Source organism: Anomaloglossus baeobatrachus, chromosome 3, assembly GCF_048569485.1.
Source record: "Anomaloglossus baeobatrachus isolate aAnoBae1 chromosome 3, aAnoBae1.hap1, whole genome shotgun sequence".
Taxonomy (NCBI): Eukaryota; Metazoa; Chordata; class Amphibia; order Anura; family Aromobatidae; genus Anomaloglossus; species Anomaloglossus baeobatrachus.
Window position 1 is genome coordinate 188,843,433 of NC_134355.1, and position 23,007 is coordinate 188,866,439.

The 23,007-nt window shown below is 44.6% G+C and overlaps 1 protein-coding gene across 2 annotated transcripts in view; it reads right to left on the minus strand.

The window, feature by feature from the left end:
• The window catches only part of TULP4 (TUB like protein 4), a 238,575-nt gene that overhangs the window by 62,478 nt on the left and 153,090 nt on the right, over positions 1 to 23,007 (minus strand). For both annotated transcript variants that reach the window (XM_075339647.1, XM_075339648.1), the window contains exon 5: positions 377 to 557. In XM_075339647.1, the coding sequence (XP_075195762.1) occupies positions 377 to 557 (181 nt within the window). The remainder of the gene's footprint in view (positions 1 to 376; positions 558 to 23,007) is intronic.

A 23,007-nucleotide genomic window follows, 5' to 3' on the forward strand; every position in this document is an offset into this window, starting at 1 on the left:
TCCACAGCCCGTGCCGGAGAACAGCAAGTCCCAGGAGACCAGCGAGGGAACGAAAGGTAAGGTGAGCATAATATGTGCGTGCGTGCTTGTGTGTTTGTACGTGTGTGGAATGACACAATACGGGACCTGAATGGGACATTTAACAAGTTGGGGAACAAATTGTCTGCATTGCAATGATTTCCTATGGGATGAGATGAGTAACTTGGTTAACACACTCCCAGAACGGATTGTTCTCGTTAACCAAGGTTCCACTGTATTTAACACCATTTTCAATAGCCTACTAAACCTAGAAGCCCAACATGGAGAATATTATGTGTATCCACTTTGTAAGCCTTTTGTAGAGAAGTATAATTATGCCGCTTTGGCCAGTTGTTACCTTGAGGTGGAGAGTAGTCATCAGAATCTGTGTCACTCTCACTGCTATCTTCCACCAAGAAGTTGGGGTAATTCCATGACATGCTCAGAATGCCATCTGACTCGTGTAAGAGAACATGTGCCAACATCCTGCCATGACAGTCCATAACTATAACCTGGCCATCCGCAGTGCCAAAGAGAACCTAGCAAACAAAACAAAAGACATTTTTTAAGCTGTATCTCTCCATTTCCTTGAATACCAGTTATGACAATTTTGTTATACAGCAGTCTCTTATTCATTACTTTCAACATACAATAGTCTTGGACACTCAAACCAGTATACTAAGGTACACACTAGACAGAGAATTTAGAAGAGATAATTAGAACAGATAAACATAAAATGACAGCTTTGTAGGGCATTTCTGGTATGTTAAATGTGAATTCCATGTACCATCATGTCAAACTTTGTCCGACTTTTCAAACTTGTTTCACTTTATTTTATAAATTAAAAGAAAGAAAAAGAATAAAATAAAATAAAAAACCCCAACATAGCAATAAATATTTCTTTAACATTAACCTTTATCAAGTATGATGAGAATAATACGTCAATTGCAAAGGAAAAAAAAAGATGACAGCTATTTAAACAAAAATAGTTATCTTCCCCTTCACCCCTCCCAAAATGTCACACGGAGATTTTCATAAACTTTGACGACTGTCATGGTGGCGTCAGGTTCTGCTCAGATTACAGATTCTTACACTCTGGTGTCTGGAATCAGTGCAGGCAAACTCGACCTGCAGTGCGGATTCATAGGCAAGCTAGCAAGAGTTAATCTCTGCTAGTCTGCTTGTTAGTCTCCTATGATCAAATGTTGTGGGGAAATCAATCATATCTGCTCCCCTCCTATTTATGCTGGCTGAATCCTTCCACCTATGCCAGCTATGGTTTATCTTACTTGCTCTGGTGAGGTGTGGTGTTCTAGACTATCTGGTGGAAGAAGTGCTTATTGCTTTGTGCAGTTATGGAGTTTACCCCTGTTGTCTTTTGTAGCTACTTTTCTGCGCTTTTAATTAATTTACTCAAAAAACCCTTAATACGGTATAAGGGTGCAGAGAACCAACCAACAGAGCATGTATACAGCTACAATGTATGTGCATCAGTAGTATTCATCGTGATATTGCATATCATAGATCTTATGTTTGCATTATACACTGATATAACGTCACATTCCCTACTGTGTCCAGCATAAGCGCAACGAGACAAGGAAAGCTCACGGATATCTGTTCCGGGGTTCAAAAGGTCCTGGTTCGGAGAAATAATCTATGCTTGGCTGCACATCATAATCATGCTGGTAATAAGATTGAGACATAAGGATGTTGAATTTCTTAATAGAAGTTTCTCAAGGTCTGTGTGGAGGGGGAAACGATCTCGCTTTGGTATAAGGAAGCTGACTGCATCAAAGGATAATTGGGGGTTAAACCTACCAAATGTGTTAGGGGTTACAATCTGGCCTGTTTGTCTAGTTATTGGATGGATTGGATTCATGGCTCACAGAAACACGTGTCCCTTGGAGTTAAGAGAGATTATGCATTTCCATGGGATTTAAAGGCCCCTCTACACACCACTCAAGCTAATCTACCCCACAAAATTAAGCAGTCTTCTCTGTTTAAGGATACGATAGCAGCCTGGAGAGCAGTGAGGAAGCATTACAAGTTGGCATAGAAAATTTCTAAATATTTACCCCTATAGGATAATCCAGGGTTCAATCAGGGTTTTAGCAATAAACTATTTGAAGAATGGAGGCGGAAAGGTATACAGAGGGTCTCCCATCTTTTTTATCCTTCGGAGCCAAGATGATTGGGGAGGGAAGAATTGGTAGGTAATTATGGGTTGAATCCTAACCAAATAATCCAGTATGATCAGGTGAAGCATAAGGTTATGGCTCAATTGCAAAACATATCGTCGGAGGTGTCACTTAATACATTTAACGGCCTTGGTCAAGTTGGCACAAACGTCCTCGTCAATTTCATCTCTATATGGGGCAATGCGAGACCAGTTGACTGGCTATCAGTTTCTTTAAGCCATGGGAAAAGCAACTAGGGGATTCCGAAAATGGAACAAAGATCAGGGAGGGGTGGAGGGTCCTACGAAACGCAATACTGAATGAGCAGTGGCGGGAGACTCAATATAAAGTGATGCATCGGGCGATATATGCATTCAATTTGCCCAGAAAGCTTGAGAATCCTGAGAAGAATACACGATGTCCGAATTGTAATTTAGACTCTACGGATCTCTACCATGGATTGTGGATGTGTCCCCACCTTGAGCCACTGTGGGCCCAAGTATCAAAGTGTGTTGCTAAACTCTGGGATATCACACTCCTTCTCTCCCCTACTCTGGTTCTGTTCCATGAGTGGGAAGAGGTGAACGTCGAGGGGAGCAGGAATAAACATCCCCCTTTACTATTACATTTAATCATACTTGCAACAAAGAGGATGATACTGAAATATTGGCTAGAGTCAAAAGTACCCTCGTTCGAAGAAGTAATAATCCACATAAAATGGCTGATGGAGTTAGAGGGCCTTGATGCTGGAAGGAAGTCGGGACGACTGGCTGTCACTTCAAAAAGTGGAGGGAGTTTATTATAACCTACTACAATTCGGAGGAAATAGAACGCTTAATGTCACCATTTAAGACGGCGGCATGGTATCACTGAGAAATTAGGTGGTACACTTGGAGGATTGGAGGTGGGGGGTTGAAGGTGACTAGGTGGGAGTGGGTTTGAGCAGAGGGGGTTTAGGGGGGGGTGGGGAGTAGGAGAGTTTAAGAAGAAGGTTGCAAATTAATTCATATAGTTAGCTATAAGTGTATCCACGAGGTATTAAAGATTCTGAGTCTAATGCCGGCGTCAGACAATTTATCGTGCGATCGCACAAGCGATCGTACCCGCCCCCGTCATTTGTGCGTCACGGGCAATTAGTTGCCCGTGGCGCACAAAGTCGTTTACTCCTGTCACACGCACTTACCTGCTGAGCGACGTCGCTGTGGACGGCGAACATACCCTTCCTGAAGGGGGAGGGACGTTCGGCGTCACAGCGACGTCACACAGCGGCCGGCCAATAGAAGCGGTGGGGAGGAGATGAGCGGGACGTAAACATCCCGCCCACCTTCTTCCTTCCGCATTGCCGGCGGGACGCAGGTAAGCTGTGTTCATCGTTCCCAGGGTGTCACACGGAGCGACGTGTGCTGCCTCGGGAACGATAAACAACCGGAGCACAGAAGAAGAAACGACTTTTTGAAAATGAGCGATGTGTCAACGAGCAACGATAAGGTGAGTATTTTTGCTCGTTCACTGTCGCTCGTAGCTGTCACACGCTACAATATTTCAAACGATGCCGGATGTGCATCACTAACAACGTGACCCCGCCGACATATCGCCTGATGTATCGTACCGTGTGACGCCGGCATTACTGTGAATACTGTGAACATTGATTAGATGTTGTAGTACTGAATTGTAAAAGGAGAGATATACAATTTTCTTGTCATTTTGCTGGTAATATTGTTGATATTATTAATGTTTTTTGTTTCTATGTAATGATTTGTTTGCTTTTGAAAATCAATAAAAAATTATAATTTAAAAGAAATGGGTCATGGCTCGATCTTCCAGCACGACAATGACCCAAAGTATACAGCCAAAACAACAAAGGAGTCGCTCAAAAAGAAGCACATTAAGGTCATGGAGTGGCCTAGCTGGTCTCCAGACCCTAATCCCATAGAAAACTTATGGAAGGAACTGAAGCTCCGAGTTTCCAAGCGACAGCCTCAAAATCTTAAAGGAGTTGTCCGACATTAGCTTACCAAACATTTTTGAGTTTATCTGTGCTGTATTGTCATATAAAACACCCCTACATTGTTATTTTTTGTTTTCTAACTTTTGTTCCTCTTGAATTATCCCTTTATTCTCTGCAGCTCCTTGTTTACATTCAGCTCCAGCAAACAGACTTCTTCCTGTGCCACACCTCCCAGTCAGAGCTGGCACAGCCCGGCCTCAGTGTCCAGGCTCGCCCCCTGCCCGCCCGCCCTGTCCAATCTCGCCCCCTGCACACACATTCCCTGTCAGTATTCTGCCCCAGCACCTGACCTGTTATCACTCTAGCATTGGAAATAACAGCCCCACATCGGGCTCTGCACTCCCCACACACATCGGGCTCTGCAACACCCCCCCACAAACACACACAAACGGCGCTCTGTACCGACCTCCCCCCACGATCGTTCTGTACTGACCCCTACCCCCATAGGGAACACATGTAGGCTACATTCACATGACCGTTCCGTTTTTGCGGACCGCAAAAAAAACGGAAACAGCAAGAAAGATGAATACAATGAGTAGATATAGAGATGGATAGATATAGAGACAGAGAGATAGACGGATGAATGAATGAATGGTATAGATAGATAGATGATAGATAGATAGATGAGAAAGCCCTATATAATGTCCCACCTCCCTGCATATTCTAAGCTGGCACCCTTAGTGACTTTCATGTGGCACTAAAGGGTGCTTAGCCTTGTATTAGGCAAAAAAAATAAATAATTTAAAAAAAACTACGTGGGGTCTTCCCTATCTTTTGTAGCCAGCTAGGGTAAAACAGACAGCTGCAGCCTACAAACCACAGCTGGCAGCTTCACCTTGGCTAGTAATCCAAAACAGAGCACACACCACACTGTTATTTTAAATTAAATAAATAATTTAAAACAAAAAACGTGGGGTCCCCCCCAAATTGGATCACCAGCCAAGGTAAAGCGGACAGCTGTGGTCTGGTATTCTCAGACTAGGGAGGTCCACTGTTATTGGACACTCCCCAGCCTAAAAATAGCAGGCTACAGCTGCCCCAGAAGTGGCGCATCCATTAGATGTGCCAATCCTGGCGCTTCGCCCCAGCTCATCCCGTTGCCCTGGTGCAATGGCAAACGGGGTAATATACGGGGTTGATGCCAGATGTGTAATGTCACCTGGCATCAAGCCCAGCAGTTGGTGAGGTTATGCGTCTATCAGATACCCAACATCACCAAGCCAGTCAGTAATAAATAAAAAAAAAAAATAGACAACAAAAAAAGTTTTATTTGAAAAAACACTCCCCAAAACATTCCCTCTTTCACCAATTTATTGAAAAGAACAATAAAATCCAGGTCCGGCGTAATCCAATAAGGGAGTCCCACGATATCCATACCATAGTCAATGTCCCAGTCAATGAAGCACAGAATGTTCCCCATTGTCTGGGAGACCAGTGCAGTGACCTGAGCTAACATCAATAAGTCAGCCCAGGTCACTGCAGGGGTTGACGAGCGCTGCTGTCAGGAGGTTAGAGGAGATCATTACCTGCAGTGACGATCTCCTGCACTCCTGACGTCAGCGCTGTCACTGACTTCTATGCCCGCCGAGTTCTCAGCAGTATCGCGAGAGCCCGTGACGTCACCGCTAGTGACAGTCTCGGGCCGCCCGCGAGACGTGACGTGAGAACGCGGCGGGCCTAGAAGGCAGGGACAGCGCTGACGTCAGGAGAGCAGGAGATCGTCACAGCAGGTAATGATCTCATCTAACCTCCTGACAGCAGCGCTAGTCATCCCCGCGGCTGCACGCACTGTGAGAAGCTGCTGATACACTGCAGTGCAAGCAGCCACGGGGCTGGCAGGGAGCGGGACACAGTCTGCACGGGCACTCCTGCTATCCTAAGCACTGTAAGCAGGGGGCCCGGTGCTGGCGGTGACACCGTGGGCGGGGAGAGTACGGGGTGCGGGGGAATGTGTGGGAGGGAGCAGGGAAGGGGGGCGGTGACTCCTCGCACTGTAGCCGCCCAGCAGGGCGGCAACATGCTGTTCCCAGATTTGCATGTCAACATGGTCCTGCCCATGTTGACATGAAATGACCGGAAGCAGCAAAATTGCGACAGGAGCGGTCACATGACCACTCTGAGCCGGGGAAGAGGGGCTGACAGCAGGGCAGGTAAGTGGTCACTATCTACTTACCTGCCCCAATGTAGCCCAATAGGGTAATAATAAAAAAAAGTCAAAATAAGCCGGATAACCCCTTCAATGATTTAGAGATGATCTGCAAAGAGGAGTGGACCAAAATATCTCCTGACATGTGCGCAAACCTCATTATCAATTACAAAAACGTCTGACTGCTGTGCTTGTCAACAAGGGTTTTACCACCAAGTGTTAAGTCTTGTTTGCCAGAGGGATCAAATACTTATTTCTCTCTACAAAATGCAAATACATTTTCTGGATTTTAATTTGGATATTCTATCTCTCCCTGTTAACCCCTTCACGACCGGCCGATTTTTCGCTTTCCGTTTTTTTTTTTCGACATTCTTTTTCTGAGAGACGTAACTTTTTTATTTTTCAGTCAATATGGTCATGTGAGGGCTCATTTTTTGTGGAACGAGTTGTACTTTTAAATGAAACCATCAGTTTTACTATATAGTGTACTAGAAAACGGCAAAAAAATTCCAAATGCTGAAAAATTGCAAAAAAAGTGCGATAGCACTATGGTTTTTGAGATATTTTATTCACTGTGTTCACTATATGGTAAAACTGATGTGTGGGTGTGATGCCTCAGGTCAGTGCGAGTTCATAGACACCAAACATGTATAGGTTTACTTTTATATAAAGGGTTAAAAAAAATCGGAAGTTTGTCCGAAAAAAGTGGCGCACGTTTTACGCCATATTCCGTGACCCATAGCGTTCTCATTTTTCGGGATCTATGGCTCAATGATGGCTTATTTTTTGCGTCTCGAGCTGACGTTTTTAACGGTACCATTTTTGCGCAGATGCTACGTTTTGATCGCCTCTTATTGCATTTTGCGCAAAAGTTGTGGCAACAAAAAAACATCATTTTGGCGTTTGGAAATTTTTTGCCGCTACGCCGTATACTGATCAGATTAATTGATTTTATATTTTGATAGATCGGGCGTTTCTGAACGTGCCGATACCAAATGTGTGTATATTTTTTATTTTTTTAACCCTTTAATTTTCAATGGGGCGAATGGGGGGTGATTTGAACTTTTAGGGTTTTTTTTTTTTTTTTTTTAATTTTTTAAAACTTTTTTTTTTACTTTTTTTTTTTTATTTTACTAGTCCCCCTAGGGGGCTATAGCGATCAGCAATCCGATCGCTCTGCACTCTGCTGATCACAGCTACAAGGCTGTAAACAGCAGATACGCTCTCTTTCTCTTTTGCTGTGCCGCTCGCACAGCGAAAGTGAAAGCAAGTCAGGTGTAGTACAGGAGTCATCACATGACCCTGTGCTACCATGACAACTATCGGGAGTCACGTGATCGCGTCACGTGACTTCCGGTATCGGGCGGTAAGGAAATGTTTACCGCGATCGCGCTTATAATGGCGCTGTCACATATTGACAGCGCCATATAAGGGTTTAAACGGCACGAGCAGATAACGATTCTGCTCGTGCCTAGCAGGCACACATCTCAGCTGTGAAAATCAGCTGAGATGTGTGCCGATCGCAGCATGATGCTGCCGGCAGACCGCGGGCAGTAACATTATGACCGCAAGGACGTAATTTTACGGCCCACGGTCGTTAAGGGGTTAAAATTAATATGGCATTAAAATTTATAGACTGTTCATATGTTTGGCAGTGGGCAAACTTACAAAATCAGCAAGGGATCAAATTATTATTTCACTCACTGTAGTTATTGAAAACAAAAAAAAAACAAAAACATCAGTAGCGATTGTAAATTCTGTCCATTTTCTTTTACCTTGTAGAAACAAGGATATTGTAATTACGAAATTGATATTTATATATGAACTGATACTGGGTACGTCATTTCCTACTTTGCTGATATAGTTGTAAATTATAATTTATAAATGTTGACGCAAGGATTTTTTTTTTTTCAATGCTTCTTGATTATAGTATGAACATCAATTATGGTGTGGGATTTCCAAGAGGGTCAGTCATTTAAAAATTATATTTACTGTAGTTCAGTGAAAGTAAACCACACACTGTAACATCAGGATTAAAAGGGTGACTCATTTTCGCTAATTTTCTATGATTCTATATACCGTAGTTGTACATATTGTAATTTTTACAAGTTGAATATATTGACACTGTCTTTTCACTTTTAGGCAAAACCGTGAAAAAGGCTCCAGTAGCCGAAAAGTCGGGTGTTTTGCTTTTTCATTTCTGTGCACTTTTTGCAGAATATCAAAAAATTAATAAAAATTTCTAAATTTTCAATTTATCTCTATTGTCTATCATTTGAGTGTTGGGGTTTACTCTTTAGTTTACTTATTAACCCCTATAGCACCTGCCTATATAGTGGTTGAGCCTGACTTATCTCTTTTGCACTATACAGGGGATAAGTAACAGTTTTTCAGGAGCACTATACTACTTTTTTAATTGGAGGTATTTGATATTATTATTATTATTATTATTATTATTATACCTATAGCATATTGGGATAGAGTCATGTTAGTGGGAATATCACTTTAAGAATGCATATAGCGTTCCAAAAGTATGGGTAGAACTTTTTTTTTATCACACTAAACTAAGATTTTTGATGAAAGAAGGAAAAAGGGATAATCTGAGTCAAAGTTGTGCAGACTTATTCTGCAGGCGCTCCGCAGTGATAGTTTATACAGGTATGATGACAGTTTAAATCATATAGAAAATTGGGGACAAGAGATCAAAATTATCAAAATAAATTACTCTCATCAAAATAACTCATCATATCTGTATGCACTATCATTGTGGTTACCATGAAGAAGTCTGTACAACTTTGAAACACGTAGAGGATATCACCGCGGAATTTATCTTTACCATACTTTTGGAGCATTAATTCACCAGCAGAACAGCAGATTATCCGCTTGTCCTTATTCTTTCATGTTATACTATGTTCATAGAAATCAGAGTGAAAAGGGGGTTAATGCCGCGCATCAGCCAAAAATGAAGATGTAGCACGTTGATGTTATAAACGTATTCTTTTATTCCATCGGTCTACGCGTTTCGAGGATATACCTCTTCTTCAGGACCAGTGCATCAACATAGTAATTTTGATACTATGATACATAGTATCATACTATCATACTATGATACTATGTTGATGCACTGGTCCTGAAGAAGAGGTATATCCTCGAAACGCGTAGACCGATGGAATAAAAGAATACGTTTATAACATCAACGTGCTACATCTTCATTTTGGCTGATGCGCGGCATTAACCCCCTTTTCACTCTGATTTGTATGCACATCCACGTGGGGCTGCAGCAGATGCCATCATCCTATGATCTACCTCACTGATCTGTTGGTATTACACTATCAGCGCTCCTTATTTTTCAGCTTATATGTTATACTATGTTGAATTCTTTTAATACGCGGAGCAGCAGCAGCTGGGCATCTGTACAACCGTAAGAGTAGTGCTTAGTGTACTTGGGTTGTGCCTTATTGAGCCCTCTTTGTCACTCTAAGGCTATGTGCGCACGTGTGCGTATTACACGCAGTTGCACTGCGCTTTGTCGCGCAGCGTAACTGCATGCGTCCCCTGCATAATCTATGGAGATTGTGCAGGAGCCGTCCGCACGTGGCGTCTTAGAGCACAGCGATTCGGCTGTTGCCCGAAGCACACGTTCTAAGAAGTGACATGTCACTTCTTCCGTGCGCTTTGCCAGCAGCTCCTGCTCTGTCTATGGCAGGAGCTGCATGCAGAGCGCACATTCTCTGCCGGCACCATGCGCTTCAGAACGGAGCTTTTCAGCTGCGCTCTGAAGCGCACCTTTTAGGTGCGGTGCAGAGCGCACACGTGCGCACATAGCCAAAAGCCCATCTTCACATGAAGATTTTCAATATTTCAACATAACGACCCCAAACATACCTCCAAACAGATCACTACCTTGCTAAAGAAACTGAGGTTAAAGGTTCCAAGCATGTCTCCAGACCTAAACTCTATTGAGTATCTGTGGGGCATTTTCAAACAGAAGTTGGAGGAGTGCAAGGTCTGTAACATCCACCAGCTCTCTGATGTTACCATGGAGGATGGAAGTGGATTCCAGTGGCCCCTGTGAAGCTCTAGTGAACTCCAGTGCTTGAAAATAATGGCTGCCACACAAAATATTAACACTTTAGGCACAATTTGGCTATTTGCACTTAGATGTGTACTCACTTTTGTTCCCAGCGGTTTAGACATTAGTGGCTGTATGAGTTATTCAGAGGACACACCAAATTTACACTGTTATACAAGCTGTACACTTTACAATGTATCCAAGTGTCATAACTTCAGTGTTGTCATAATAAAATATTTACAAAAATGTAAGGGGTGTACTCACTTTTGTGATATAATGTATGACTAATTTTAATCAAGCATGTTACTGTAACAGTGCACTAGTAGTGAAAGTATGAAAGCACTTAGAGATTACAGGTACAGTCTGTGCGCCAGCCAATTCATCTAGTAGAGCCCAGGGGACACTTAGCCATCACTATTTAACCCCAACAGAAAGATATAGATTGATGCAGGGGCTCCTAGGTTGAGTTTACAGAGTGGCTGCTAGCAGGTGGTGTAGTATAATAGGGGGTGATCAGAAAGACAGGTCAGTACCAAGGGGTCAAAACAAAACAAAAAAAGAATTCAGGCCATGGAATAGTCAAAACCCAAGCCAAGGTCAGTAATATGAATCAAACTTGCTGAGCTGAGAAGTGAACCAGGGTAAGTAGACCTAATAACTGGCAGCACAGAACAGAAAGCTAAGGGTTTATATAGGAAAGGACCCTTACCATGGCTCTCAAAAAATATATTAACACAAAAAATAATCCACTCATTGCAGAAACATATCTAAAAACGTCTCAGCAACACTAGAATTTAATCAAAACCCGTGTGTCACCTAGGGATATCTGCACTGTGAGTGCCGCACTGCCATGCAGCAGGGGAGGGGTGGTATGAGCATGTTCAGACATGGATGTGACAGTGTAATGATACATGGTTATACAACTAAAAGCACTAATTATAACATCAAAAAATCCGAGAATACAACAGCAAGTCTGAGGACTATAAAATCCTGGGTTCTTTGAAATTGTAAGAATTGATTGTATTTAATGAGAAACACAAATATATTTAAAAAAGGAATCATTTAGCTTCACTTCTTTTAGCAAGTAATGTAAGTTATCACAGCGTTATCACAATAGCAGTGTATACGTGTAAAAGAATTGTAGGAAGGTTCCTTAACATCTTGAGCTCTGAGAGCAGAAATGGCAGTGAAGTATGAAAAAATGCTCCTATAACTCCAAAGAAGCCACCGGAGGGACTAGGATGATGGGCAGTTCTAGGGTCAAAGCTCGATAGACTACTATAAATGAAGTGACATTGGTTGTGCAGTATATAATATCACAAAATTCATGATTACTGGAAGAAAGCTCGTGAAAACTACACCAACTGGTAAAAAGCTGAATGATTGATTTGTCTTTGCTGCACGTGTTGTATTGAATAAGTATTTCCATCCCAAATAATAATAATAAAAAAAAAGGAATCAGCAAAAAAAAAAAAAAAAAAAAGATTTCACCAAGATAGGATTTCTATTGTCCCAGGTGGCAAACTCTGTGGTTAGCATTTTACTGTAGTATGATTTATTTACCCGTTCTGGCGCCGTTCCAGTGCTGTGGTAATGGTGGTTTGGGGCTCACGTAATATTGTGACCTCACGAGAACCCCATGCCCAATCACCGCCGACTTCTCTCTCCCAGTCTTCGGACCAAATGAGTTAATCAACAGGAAGTGACGCTGCAGCTGGTCCGAAAGCATGGCGATAGAAGTTGGCAGTGATTGGACACAGGGCTCGTGTGACGTCACAATGTTACGTGAGCCCCAAACAGCAATTACTGACAGCACTGGAACGGCATTAGAATGGCACCAGGACAATTATAGCTCTGCTACATAACTGAAGTTACAAAGCGCGATCATGGAACATGACCGAACTCTGAGGTGCAGGCAGAGGATGAGCCACGATCAGTAGTGTCATCATTCAGATGATTTGCGGTCACAGCTGGAGATATCTGTGACTCCTAATAGCCTGAGTGACGTCACCGCTGATCATGCGGCTCATTCATTCTCTTCCTCACCTTACAGCGGGCAGTCATGATCTATGGCGCTCGCTTCAGATGTAGCAGAGTTAGAATCGTCGTGGGACCTCGTGTGCTTTACATCGGACCTGCAGGGGCGTTTTTGGGGTTAATAAAGTGGCGAAAGAGGGTGTTTTTAGCATTTTAATTCAAATAAAGGATTTTTTCTGTGTTTTGGTTTATTTCTTTTCGCTTATAGATTAGTAATGGTGGGTGTCTCATAGATGCCAGCCAGTACTAATCTAGGGTTTAGTGGCAGCTGTGGGCTGTCATTAACTCCTTATTAGGCTATGTGCGCATGCTGCGTTTTTTTGACGCTGCGTTTTTGTGCGTTTTTAGCCGATAAAAACGCACCCGCGTCGAAAAAACGCGTCAAAAAAACACATGCGTTTTTACCGCGATTTGGTGCGTTTTTGGCTGCGTTTTTGATCTCTGCGTTTTGCTGCGTTTTCCAATGCGTTGCATAGGCGGAAAACGCAGAAAAACGCAGGAAAGAATTTACAGGTCCATTTTTTTTTCAAGCTCAAAAACGCAGCTTAAAAAAAAAGCAAAAATGAAAACTCATAGACTTTGCTGGGGAAGCAAAGTCATGCAGTTTTGAGGCCAAAAACGCACCCGAAAAATGTGCAAAAACGCCGCGAAAAATGCACACATAGCCTTACCCTGATTGCCACCGCACCAGGGCAATCGAGAAGAGCTGCGTGAAGTGCTGGGATTGTCACAGCTAATGGATGCAACAATCCTGGGTGGATTCAGGCTGATATTTCTAGGCTGGGGGCGCACCCAATAAACTTGGGTCTCCTCAGCCTTAGAATACGAGCCCCCAGCTGTCGGGCTTTATCTTGGTTGTGCATCAAATTGGGGGCGACTGCATGCTATTTTTTTATTTTTTTTTAAAGGGGTGGTTCACCCATCAGCTCCCAACTCCCTCCTCCCTCACAGCAAAGCGCTGCAAGCAGGAGATACACCGGGCTGTGACAAGTGGTGAAACATCGCCCACAGCTCATCACTCACGGACACTGCAGCTGGCCGCGGTGTAACAGGAACTTGACATGACGTTACCGGATCAACGAGGTTACGGAGTGCGGGGGTCACGGAGCGGGGAACAGCGGTCCACAACAGCGCCTCTCACAGGCACTATTGCCAGCATAAGGTATTTGGGAAAAACATTGTTTCTCAATATATTGATCTAGAAAATAACAAATATGTAGAACAACCCCTTTAATTATTTATTTAAATAATTTAAAGAACAAAAAAACAGCATGGGGTTCCTCTTATTTTGATATACAGCTAAGATAAGCACACAGCTGGGTGCTGCAGCCTGTAGCCACTGGGTATCTTAATATGGGGGGACCCTACGGCCATTTTTTTATTTATTTATTTTACTGTACGATAGCCCTGCAAACTGGGTCTGTGATTGGTTGCAGTCAGACGCTGTCACACAGGTTGTGGGCGCGTCTACCTGCAACCAATCACAGATGCCGGTGGGCTGGGAAACCAGTGAATGTTTGAGGCTAATGAACGGCCCTGGAAGTAGAAGGAGGGCAGTGGGAGGCAGATAGAGTGATGCTGGAGACTGGTTAAGTATAGTGCGCTTGCTTTATTTTTACTTTTTTTTTTAATTACCCGAGTGCCAGATCCAGGTCACTCCTGGCCCATGCCTGACACTCAGGTACTTTTGAACCCCTGTGGATCTGGACTTGGTCCGGCCATCATAGAAGTGCAAAAACCGCTGTAAAACGCCATGTGCGGTATGCACAAAAAGCCTGGCCAAAAACCATACAAAAAAATGCAGAAAACCACCAGGACACCCAGGAGCCCCCAAGAGACTTCTGCCACAAGATCAGGTTTTGGTCAGGAAAAAAACGCCGTGTAAACATAGCCTAATGTTGTCATAAACCAATGATAAGAACGCTGCCAGAAACAATCCAGGAATATAACATATCAATATGGTAGTAGTATATAAGAAAAATGTGTTTTAAAAGATACATTAAAAATATTCCTTTAGGGGCAATAGACTCATGTTCACACAAAACAAAAAAAACTTTTAATGTCGAAACATTATACCAGCTTCAACCACGTTATATCATTATTTGCACAATTTGTAGAGAAGAAACATTACAAGTGTAAAAACTAAGCATGATATTTTCTGACTTTCACAATCTTAATTAATAATATGTTCCTGTTTTTGCTTTAGGAAATGGAGCCAAACCAGAAATTACAAAGCTAATGTAGACTGCTGATGGCTGGCAGGACTTAATGATGTTCTGACAATTAACGGCAGGGAGCAAATTTAGGTTAATAACTGCTCTTGAGATGTATGGGTTCCCAGCATATGGCCACTTCCACAAACAGATATATGGTTAACCATTTCTCACTGCACTAAATCGCTTTCTTTGGCCTCTACCGATGGACATCAAGCACTCATATTACAGACAAGGCTTTTTATGGAGTAAGTGGTATCATACATTAGGGGAAATTCAGACTGCAATGAACCATGTTTATTAGCACTCTAAAGCCATGTTCACATGTTGTATTTTTGCTGCGGTTTTTCATGAGTTTTATGCAAATTAAAAACTGCTTTTACAGTACCAGCAAGACCTATGAAGTTTCAGAAAATTCATCCACACACATCTGTTTTTTTTTCCTGACTGAAAGAAGCAACAGCATTCTTCCACCATTAAACGCAATGAGAAAGTGAAAAAATGCTGCTGCAAAAAAGGAACAGCTGCGTTTTTGCTGCTTTTGTGGAAAATGAAACTAACTTTATTTTAACATGTACTGTAGACAAATAACATCCCAAAAATGCAGCAAAAAAAAAAGCAACAAAAGTGTAGAAAAAAAAGCAACAAAAATGCAGCAACACCTGCTTTTTGAAAGCAGCTTTTTTACTGTTGAGAGGTTTTGGCTGCAGAAGTAACACAGCAAAAATGCGTGTGAACATAGCCTAAGTCTTTTTTTGCTCCCAGTTCACATATGTGAGCCAGTGGGAGGTGAGTGCACAGCTCCTCTCACAGTGTGCTGGTGCTGTGTGGTGGCCGCTGTTGTGCTGGTGTCGTGGCGGTGGGGTCTGGAGCCTCGGGGGCTTCGCCTTGCAGCATGGGCGCTGTGAGGCACCAGGTCGCCTGCCCTGCTGGTGCCTTGTCGCTGCAGCAGTGGTTAGTGCACAGCACCACACTATAAGGTTTAGATTAGGGACCCACTCAGAGGTTCGCCGTGAAATGGCAGTGGGCTTAATAAAATCTGATCAGAATGGTAACAAAGAACTCATGTTCTATTATTTCATTTTTTGCCTAACGGCTTTAGATCATTGTATTTTTGGAATGTGCGATCCTTGTCTTTTTCTGCATGGTGTGTTATAGTCTAAGTCTTACACTAGACAGTATGAAGATGTGCCAAATTGATAAAAGTGGTCCATGCTGTTTTATAAATTTGCCATATGTCGAATCTCTAATCTAAGTTTACGCCACCTATTAGTTGGGGTACACCTTTTCTAGTATAGCAGGTTTGTTTTCAGAAAGACCACTTATCGGACAAGGCACAAAACGCTCCTGATGAAGCTGTCTGTTGGTGAACTGCACGTCGAGGCGCGCCCAGCTTCACGGTGTCTCCAGCCTGCTCCACTGTGTCATCATGACCCAAGGTATATAGTGTTCGGCTCTGCTATACACATATATAGTGGTGTGGCATTTGTCTTATCAGTGAACATAGTTACTTGCAAGCTTATTCCTGCACAGGTATAGTGGCTGGTTATTTGCTACATACAGTGCCTACAAGTAGTATTCAACCCCTGCAGATTTAGCAGGTTTGATAAGATGCAAATAAGTTAGAGCCTGCAAACTTCAAACAAGAGCAGGATTTATTAACAGATGCATAAATCTTACAAACCAACAAGTTATGTTGCTCAGTTAAATTTTAATAAATTTTCAACATAAAAGTGTGGGTCAATTATTATTCAACCCCTAGGTTTAATATTTTGTGGAATAACCCTTGTTTGCAATTACAGCTAATAATCGTCTTTTATAAGACCTGATCAGGCCGGCACAGGTCTCTGGAGTTATCTTGGCCCACTCCTCCATGCAGATCTTCTCCAAGTTATCTAGGTTGTTTGGGTGTCTCATGTGGACTTTAATCTTGAGCTCCTTCCACAAGTTTTCAATTGGGTTGGCCACTGCAACACCTTGATTTTTTCCCTCTTGAACCAGGCCTTGGTTTTCTTGGCTGTGTGCTTTGGGTCGTTGCCTTGTTGGAAGATGAAATGACGACCCATCTTAAGATCCTTGATGGAGGAGTGGAGGTTCTTGGGCAAAATCTCCAGGTAGGCCGTGCTATCCATCTTCCCATGGATGCGGACCAGATGGCCAGGCCCCTTGGCTGAGAAACAGCCCCACAGCATGATGCTGCCACCACCATGCTTGACTGTAGGGATGGTATTCTTGGGGTCGTATGCAGTGCCATCCAGTCTCCAAACGTCACGTGTGTGGTTGGCACCAAAGATCTCGATCTTGGTCTCATCAGACCAGATAACCTTGAACCAGTCTGTCTCAGAGTCCTCCAAGTGATCATGAGCAAACTGTAGACGAGCCTTGACATGACGCTTTGAAAGTAAAGGTACCTTACGGGCTCGTCTGGAACGGAGACCATTGCGGTGGAGTACGTTACTTATGGTACTGAAACCAATGTCCCCACTGCCATGAGATCTTCCCGGAGCTCCTTCCTTGTTGTCCTTGGGTTAGCCTTGATTCTTCGGACAAGCCTGGCCTCGGCACGGGAGGAAACTTTCAAAGGCTGTCCAGGCCGTGGAAGGCTAACAGTAGTTCCATAAGCCTTCCACTTCCGGATGATGCTCCCAACAGTGGAGACAGGTAGGTCCAACTCCTTGGAAAGGGTTTTGTACCCCTTGCCAGCCTTGTGACCCTCCACGATCTTGTCTCTGATGGCCTTGGAATGCTCCTTTGTCTTTCCCATGTTGACCATGTATGAGTGCTGTTCACAAGTTTGGGGAGGGTCTTAATTAGTCAGAGAAGGCTGGAAAAAGAGATAATTAATCCAAACATGTGAAGCTCAGTGTTCTTTGTGCCTGAAATACTTCTTAATACTTTAGGGGAACCAAACAGAATTCTGGTGGTTTGAGGGGTTGAATAATAAATGACCCTCTGAATAAACTTTTCTCAGTTTAAAAAAAAAAAAAAAAAAAAGAAATAACATTCTTTTTTGCTGCAGTGCATTTCACACTTCCAGGCTGATCTACAGTCCAAATGTCACAATGCCAAGTTAATTCCGAATGTGTAAACCTGATAAATCTGCAGGGGGTTGAATACTATTTGTAGGCACTGTAGCATTGATACTAATATATATATATATATATATATATATATATATATATATATATATATATATATATTGTATTTTTCGCCTTATAAGATGCATTGGATTATAAGACACACCCCCAAATTTGGTGAAGGAATAGAAATTTTTTTTTAATAAATGGGGTCCGTCTTATAATGCCAGTGTCCGTCTAACAAATCATAGAGTATATGTCCCTCATAGCCCCTCCCCATCTTAAAATTAGCCCCCTTAATCTGGATATGGCCACCTTATATTGAATATAACCCCCTTGTGCTGGCACACGTCCCCCAGTGATGCAACATGCCATCTATGGCTGGCACACGTCCTCTATGGCTGGCACAAGGCCCCCTGTGGTTGGCACACGGCCCCTATGGCTGGCACACGGCCCCTGTGGCTGGCACAGACTGCCCCCTGTGGCTGGCACACACGGCCCCCCTGTGGCTGGCACACACGGCCCCCCTGTGGCTGGCACACACGGCCCCCCTGTGGCTGGCACACACGGCCCCCCTGTGGCTGGCACACACGGCCCCCCTGTGGCTGGCACACACGGCTCCCCTGTGGCTGGCACACACGGCCCCCCTGTGGCTGGCACACACGGCCCCCCTGTGGCTGGCACACACGGCCCCCTGTGGCTGGCACACACGGCCCCCTGTGGCTGGCACACACGGCCCCCTGTGGCTGGCACACACTGCCCCCTGTGGCTGGCACACACTGCCTTCTGTTGCTGGCACACACTGCCTTCTGTGGCTGGCACACACTGCCTTCTGTGGCTGGCACACACTGCCTTCTGTGGCTGGCACACACTGCCCGCTGTGGCTGGCACACACGGCCCCCCTGTGGCTGGCACACATGGCCCCCCTGTGGCTGGCACACATCCCCCTGTGTTAGATATCATCGCCCCCATGCTGCTGCTTTTAGTAAAATAAACTATTTCCTTACCTTCTCCAGCACTATGCTCCCTCGTGTCCCCCTCCTTGGGGTTGAGCTCCGGTCTCCTGCACTTCCTACTTCCTGGTTCATGGTCCCGGTCATGTGATCGGCGCAGCAGAGTGAAATCTCTGCGTGCATGATCACAGCACCAGGAGGGAGACCGGGGAGACACGCTGGCGGGGGTAAGTAAAGAGTTTTTTATTTCACTATGGGTAGCAGCATGGGGGCCATATCTAACACAGGGTTGCATGTGCGATCAATGGGAGCACAGGCAGATATACCGCGGTGCGGTTTCAGCACCACAGTGATGGACAGCGGCTATGCATATTATATGAGTGGGAGCAGAAGATCAAAGGCTCCCTCCCGCGCCTTCACCAGCCTCCACCAGCCCCCCCAGCACCACTCCAGAGCGGCCCCCACCTCCCCTGGACCCTGCAGTATATAATCCGTATATTCGGTTTATAAGACGCACCCCCTACTTTCCCCCAAAATTTGGGGGAACAAAAGTGCGTCTTATAAAGCGAAAAATACGGTGTGTGTATATATATATATATATATATATATATATATATATATATATACACCGTGTTTTTCCAAAAATAAGACCTCCCCCAAAAATAAGACCTAGCAGGCATTTTCAGCATTTTCGGAGAAAGGCTTAAATATAAGCCCTGCCCCGAAAATAAGCCCTAGTCGTGGATCAATAATGAAGTGTCCGTGCAGCTAAAAAGGTTGCAGATACTGCAGGACACTTCATTATACACAGCGGCACCCGGCAATTACACTCACCAGACGCCGAGCAGCAGGACCTGCAGTGATCACACACCCGCACTCTCACACACACACACACACACACACACACACACACACACACACAATCAGATCTCACACACACACACCAGAACTCACACACAAACATTGGATCGCACACACAGTCAGATCGCACACATAATCAGATCGCACACACAAACATCGGATCACACGCAAACATCAAATCACACACACAAACATCGGATCGCACACACACTCACCTCATCCAGCGACACCGATGTCTTCTCGCCGGCAGAATCCTGAGGCAGTGCAGTGGAGAGCAACGAACAGGACCTGCGGCCGGACACACGTGACTTGCTCTCATTCCCTGCGGCCGTAAGTGCTAGATGTGGTGTGTGTGTGTGTGTGTGATCTGCTGTGTGTCTGCGATCGGCTGTTTTTCTGCGATCGGCTGTGTGTATCTGTGATCGGCTGTGTGTGCCTGCGATCAGATGTGTGTATCTGTGATCGGCTGTGTGTGCCTGCGATCGGGTGTGTGTGTATCTGTAATCGGCTGTGTGTGCCTGCGATCGGATGTGTGTATCTGTGATCAGCTGTGTGTGCCTGTGATCGGATGTGTGTGCCTGTGATCGGATGCGTGTGCCTGTGATCAGATGTGTGTATCTGTGATTGGCTGTGTGTGCCTGCGATCTGCTGTGTGTGTGTGTGATCTGCTGTGTATATCTGCGATCTGCTGTGTGTGTGTGATCTGCTGTGTGTGTGTGATCTGCGATCGGCTGTGTGTATCTGTGATTGGCTGTGTGTGCCTGCGATCTGCTGTGTGTGATCTGCTGTGTATATCTGCGATCTGCTGTGTGTGTGATCTGCTGTGTGTGTGCCTGCGATCAGCTGTGTGTATCTGTGATCGGCTGTGTGTATCTGTGATCGGCTGTGTGTATCTGTGATCGGCTGCGTGCATCTGTGATGGCTGTGCGTGCCTGCGATCTGCTGTGTGTGATCTGCTGTGTATATCTGCGATCTGCTGTGTGTGATCTGCTGTGTGTGTGATCTGCTGTGTGTGTGATCTGCGGTGTGTGTGATCTGCTGTGTGTGTGTGTGATCTGCTGTGTGTGTGTGTGATCTGCTGTGTGTGTGTGTGATCTGCTGTGTGTGTGTGTGATCTGCTGTGTTTGTGTCTGGGATCTTCTGTGTGTGTCAGTATGTCAGCTAGCAGCAGGGTAGGACGGCGTGCAGCACCAACCGGAGATCACAGGAGGACCTGGGAACCATGCAGACGTCCTGGTCTGGTGAGTATGAGTCTCCTGGAAAGTGTGTGGGGGGGTCTGCTTTTTTGGGGGGTAAACTTACCTCCAACCGTGTTTCTCCAAGAATAAGACCTCCTCCAAAAATAAGCCCTAGTGCTTTTTTGGGGGGCAAAAAAAATATAAGACAGCGCCTTATTTTTGGAAAAACACGGTGTATATATGTGCATATATGTGTATATATATATATATATATATATATATATATACATATATACATATATATATATATATATATATATATATATATATACATACACAGTATATGCCTATGACTGTGCAGACATAGTGTTTGATTGTTTAGCACTCATTGTTCCCTGCGTTCCGTTTATTTACCTGGTGCACAATGTCTCCCACAATTGCATTATTATCTGCACGTGGGTGGCTGTATACAGTGTGGTGACCTCTGGGAGCTGGCTCCTTTACTCTGGTTGTTGCTGGGTGGCTGTATTTCATCCTGGCCACCCTTAGGGTACCTTCACACTTAGCGATGCAGCAGCGATCCGACCAGCGATCTGACCTGGTCAGGATCGCTGCTGCATCGCTACATGGTCGCTGGTGAGCTGTCAAACAGGCAGAACTCACCAGCGACCACTGAACAGCCCCCAGCCAGCAGCGACGTGCAAGCGACGCTGCGCTTGCACGGAGCCGCCGACTGGAAGCTGCAGAGACTGGTAACTAAGGTAAACATCGGGTATGGTTACCCGATGTTTACATTAGTTACCAGCGCACACCGCTTAGCTGTGTGTGCAGGGAGCAGGGAGCCGCGCACACTGAGCGCTGGCTCCTTGCTCTCCTAGCTACAGTACACATCGGGTTAATTAACCCGATGTGTAATGCAGCTACATGTGCAGAGAGCAAGGAGCCGCGCACACTGCTTAGCGCTGGCTCCTTGCTCTCCTAGATGCTGTACACATCGGGTTAATTAACCCGATGTGTACAGCAGCTACATGTGCAGAGAGCCGGAGCCGGCAGCACAGGCAGCGTGAGAGCTGCGGAGGCTGGTAACTAAGGTAAATATCGGGTAACCACCTTGGTTACCCGATGTTTATCTTGGATACAGCTTACCTCAGCTGTCAGACGCCGGCTCCTGCTCCCTGCTCGCTTCATTTGTCGCTCTCTCGCTGTCACACACAGCGATCTGTGTGTCACAGTGGGAGAGCGCCTTTGAAGAAAACGAACCAGGGCTGTGTGTAACGAGCAGCGATCTCGCAGCAGGGGCCAGATCGCTGCTCAGTGTCACACACAGCGAGATCGCTAATGAGGTCACTGCTGCGTCACAAAAAGCGTGACTCAGCAGCGATCTCGGCAGCGAGCTCGCTGTGTGTGAAGCACCCCTTACTGCAGGCAGTTTTCTTGCAGAGTTGTTATATTTATGATAAAGTTTCCCCTTTTAGATTACATTTTTTGGTCTTTCTCTTTGTGATCTCTTCTTTGTGTGATAATAGTGGCATAGCATTATTGAGGGAACCTCCTTTTTTTTCATTTTATAGGGCACAAAAAGTGTCTGTAACACAATAAATTCGGTGCAAGACAGTTTTTCTGGAGCAAATGATAACAGAATTCGGTCACATTTAGATTATTAAATGCCCAAAAAGTCTTCGTTAGCTCAAGTCATCCAACAATCAAGGATGGACTATATGGAGAGCAATTTAGATTTTCCTAGGGTTTCGTCTAGTGATGAGCGAGCACTACCATGCTCGGGTGCTTGGTACTCGTTCAGAGCAGTTCGTGCACCCAAGTATTGTGAACATCAATGAGCGACTTCTATAGGAACACCCATGTTAGCATTTGCATGTGATACATCCCCAACCATATGATCTATAATGTAAATGTGATTCCACCTCCTCAGCACAATAAACTGAATGACGATAATCTGATTCTAACAAAGCAGTTCATGCGCACGGCAAAGAGGATCTTGTTGCTGAGACTTATACATGAAATAAATTAGTCAGAATTGCAGATCACATGATCTCATCCTTGCCCCATCCTACGTAGTGTTTATCAAAATAGAAAGTACTTTTCATTTTCATTCCAACCAGGGGGCTATGAATCACGGATGTCTCAGATTACGTGTTTTCCCTGTCCATTAGTGATGAGCGAGCACTACTATGCTCAGGTGCTTGGTACTCGTAACAAGCAGATGGGTGCTTGTATGGGCGCAACTCCAGTACCTGAGTATAATGGTA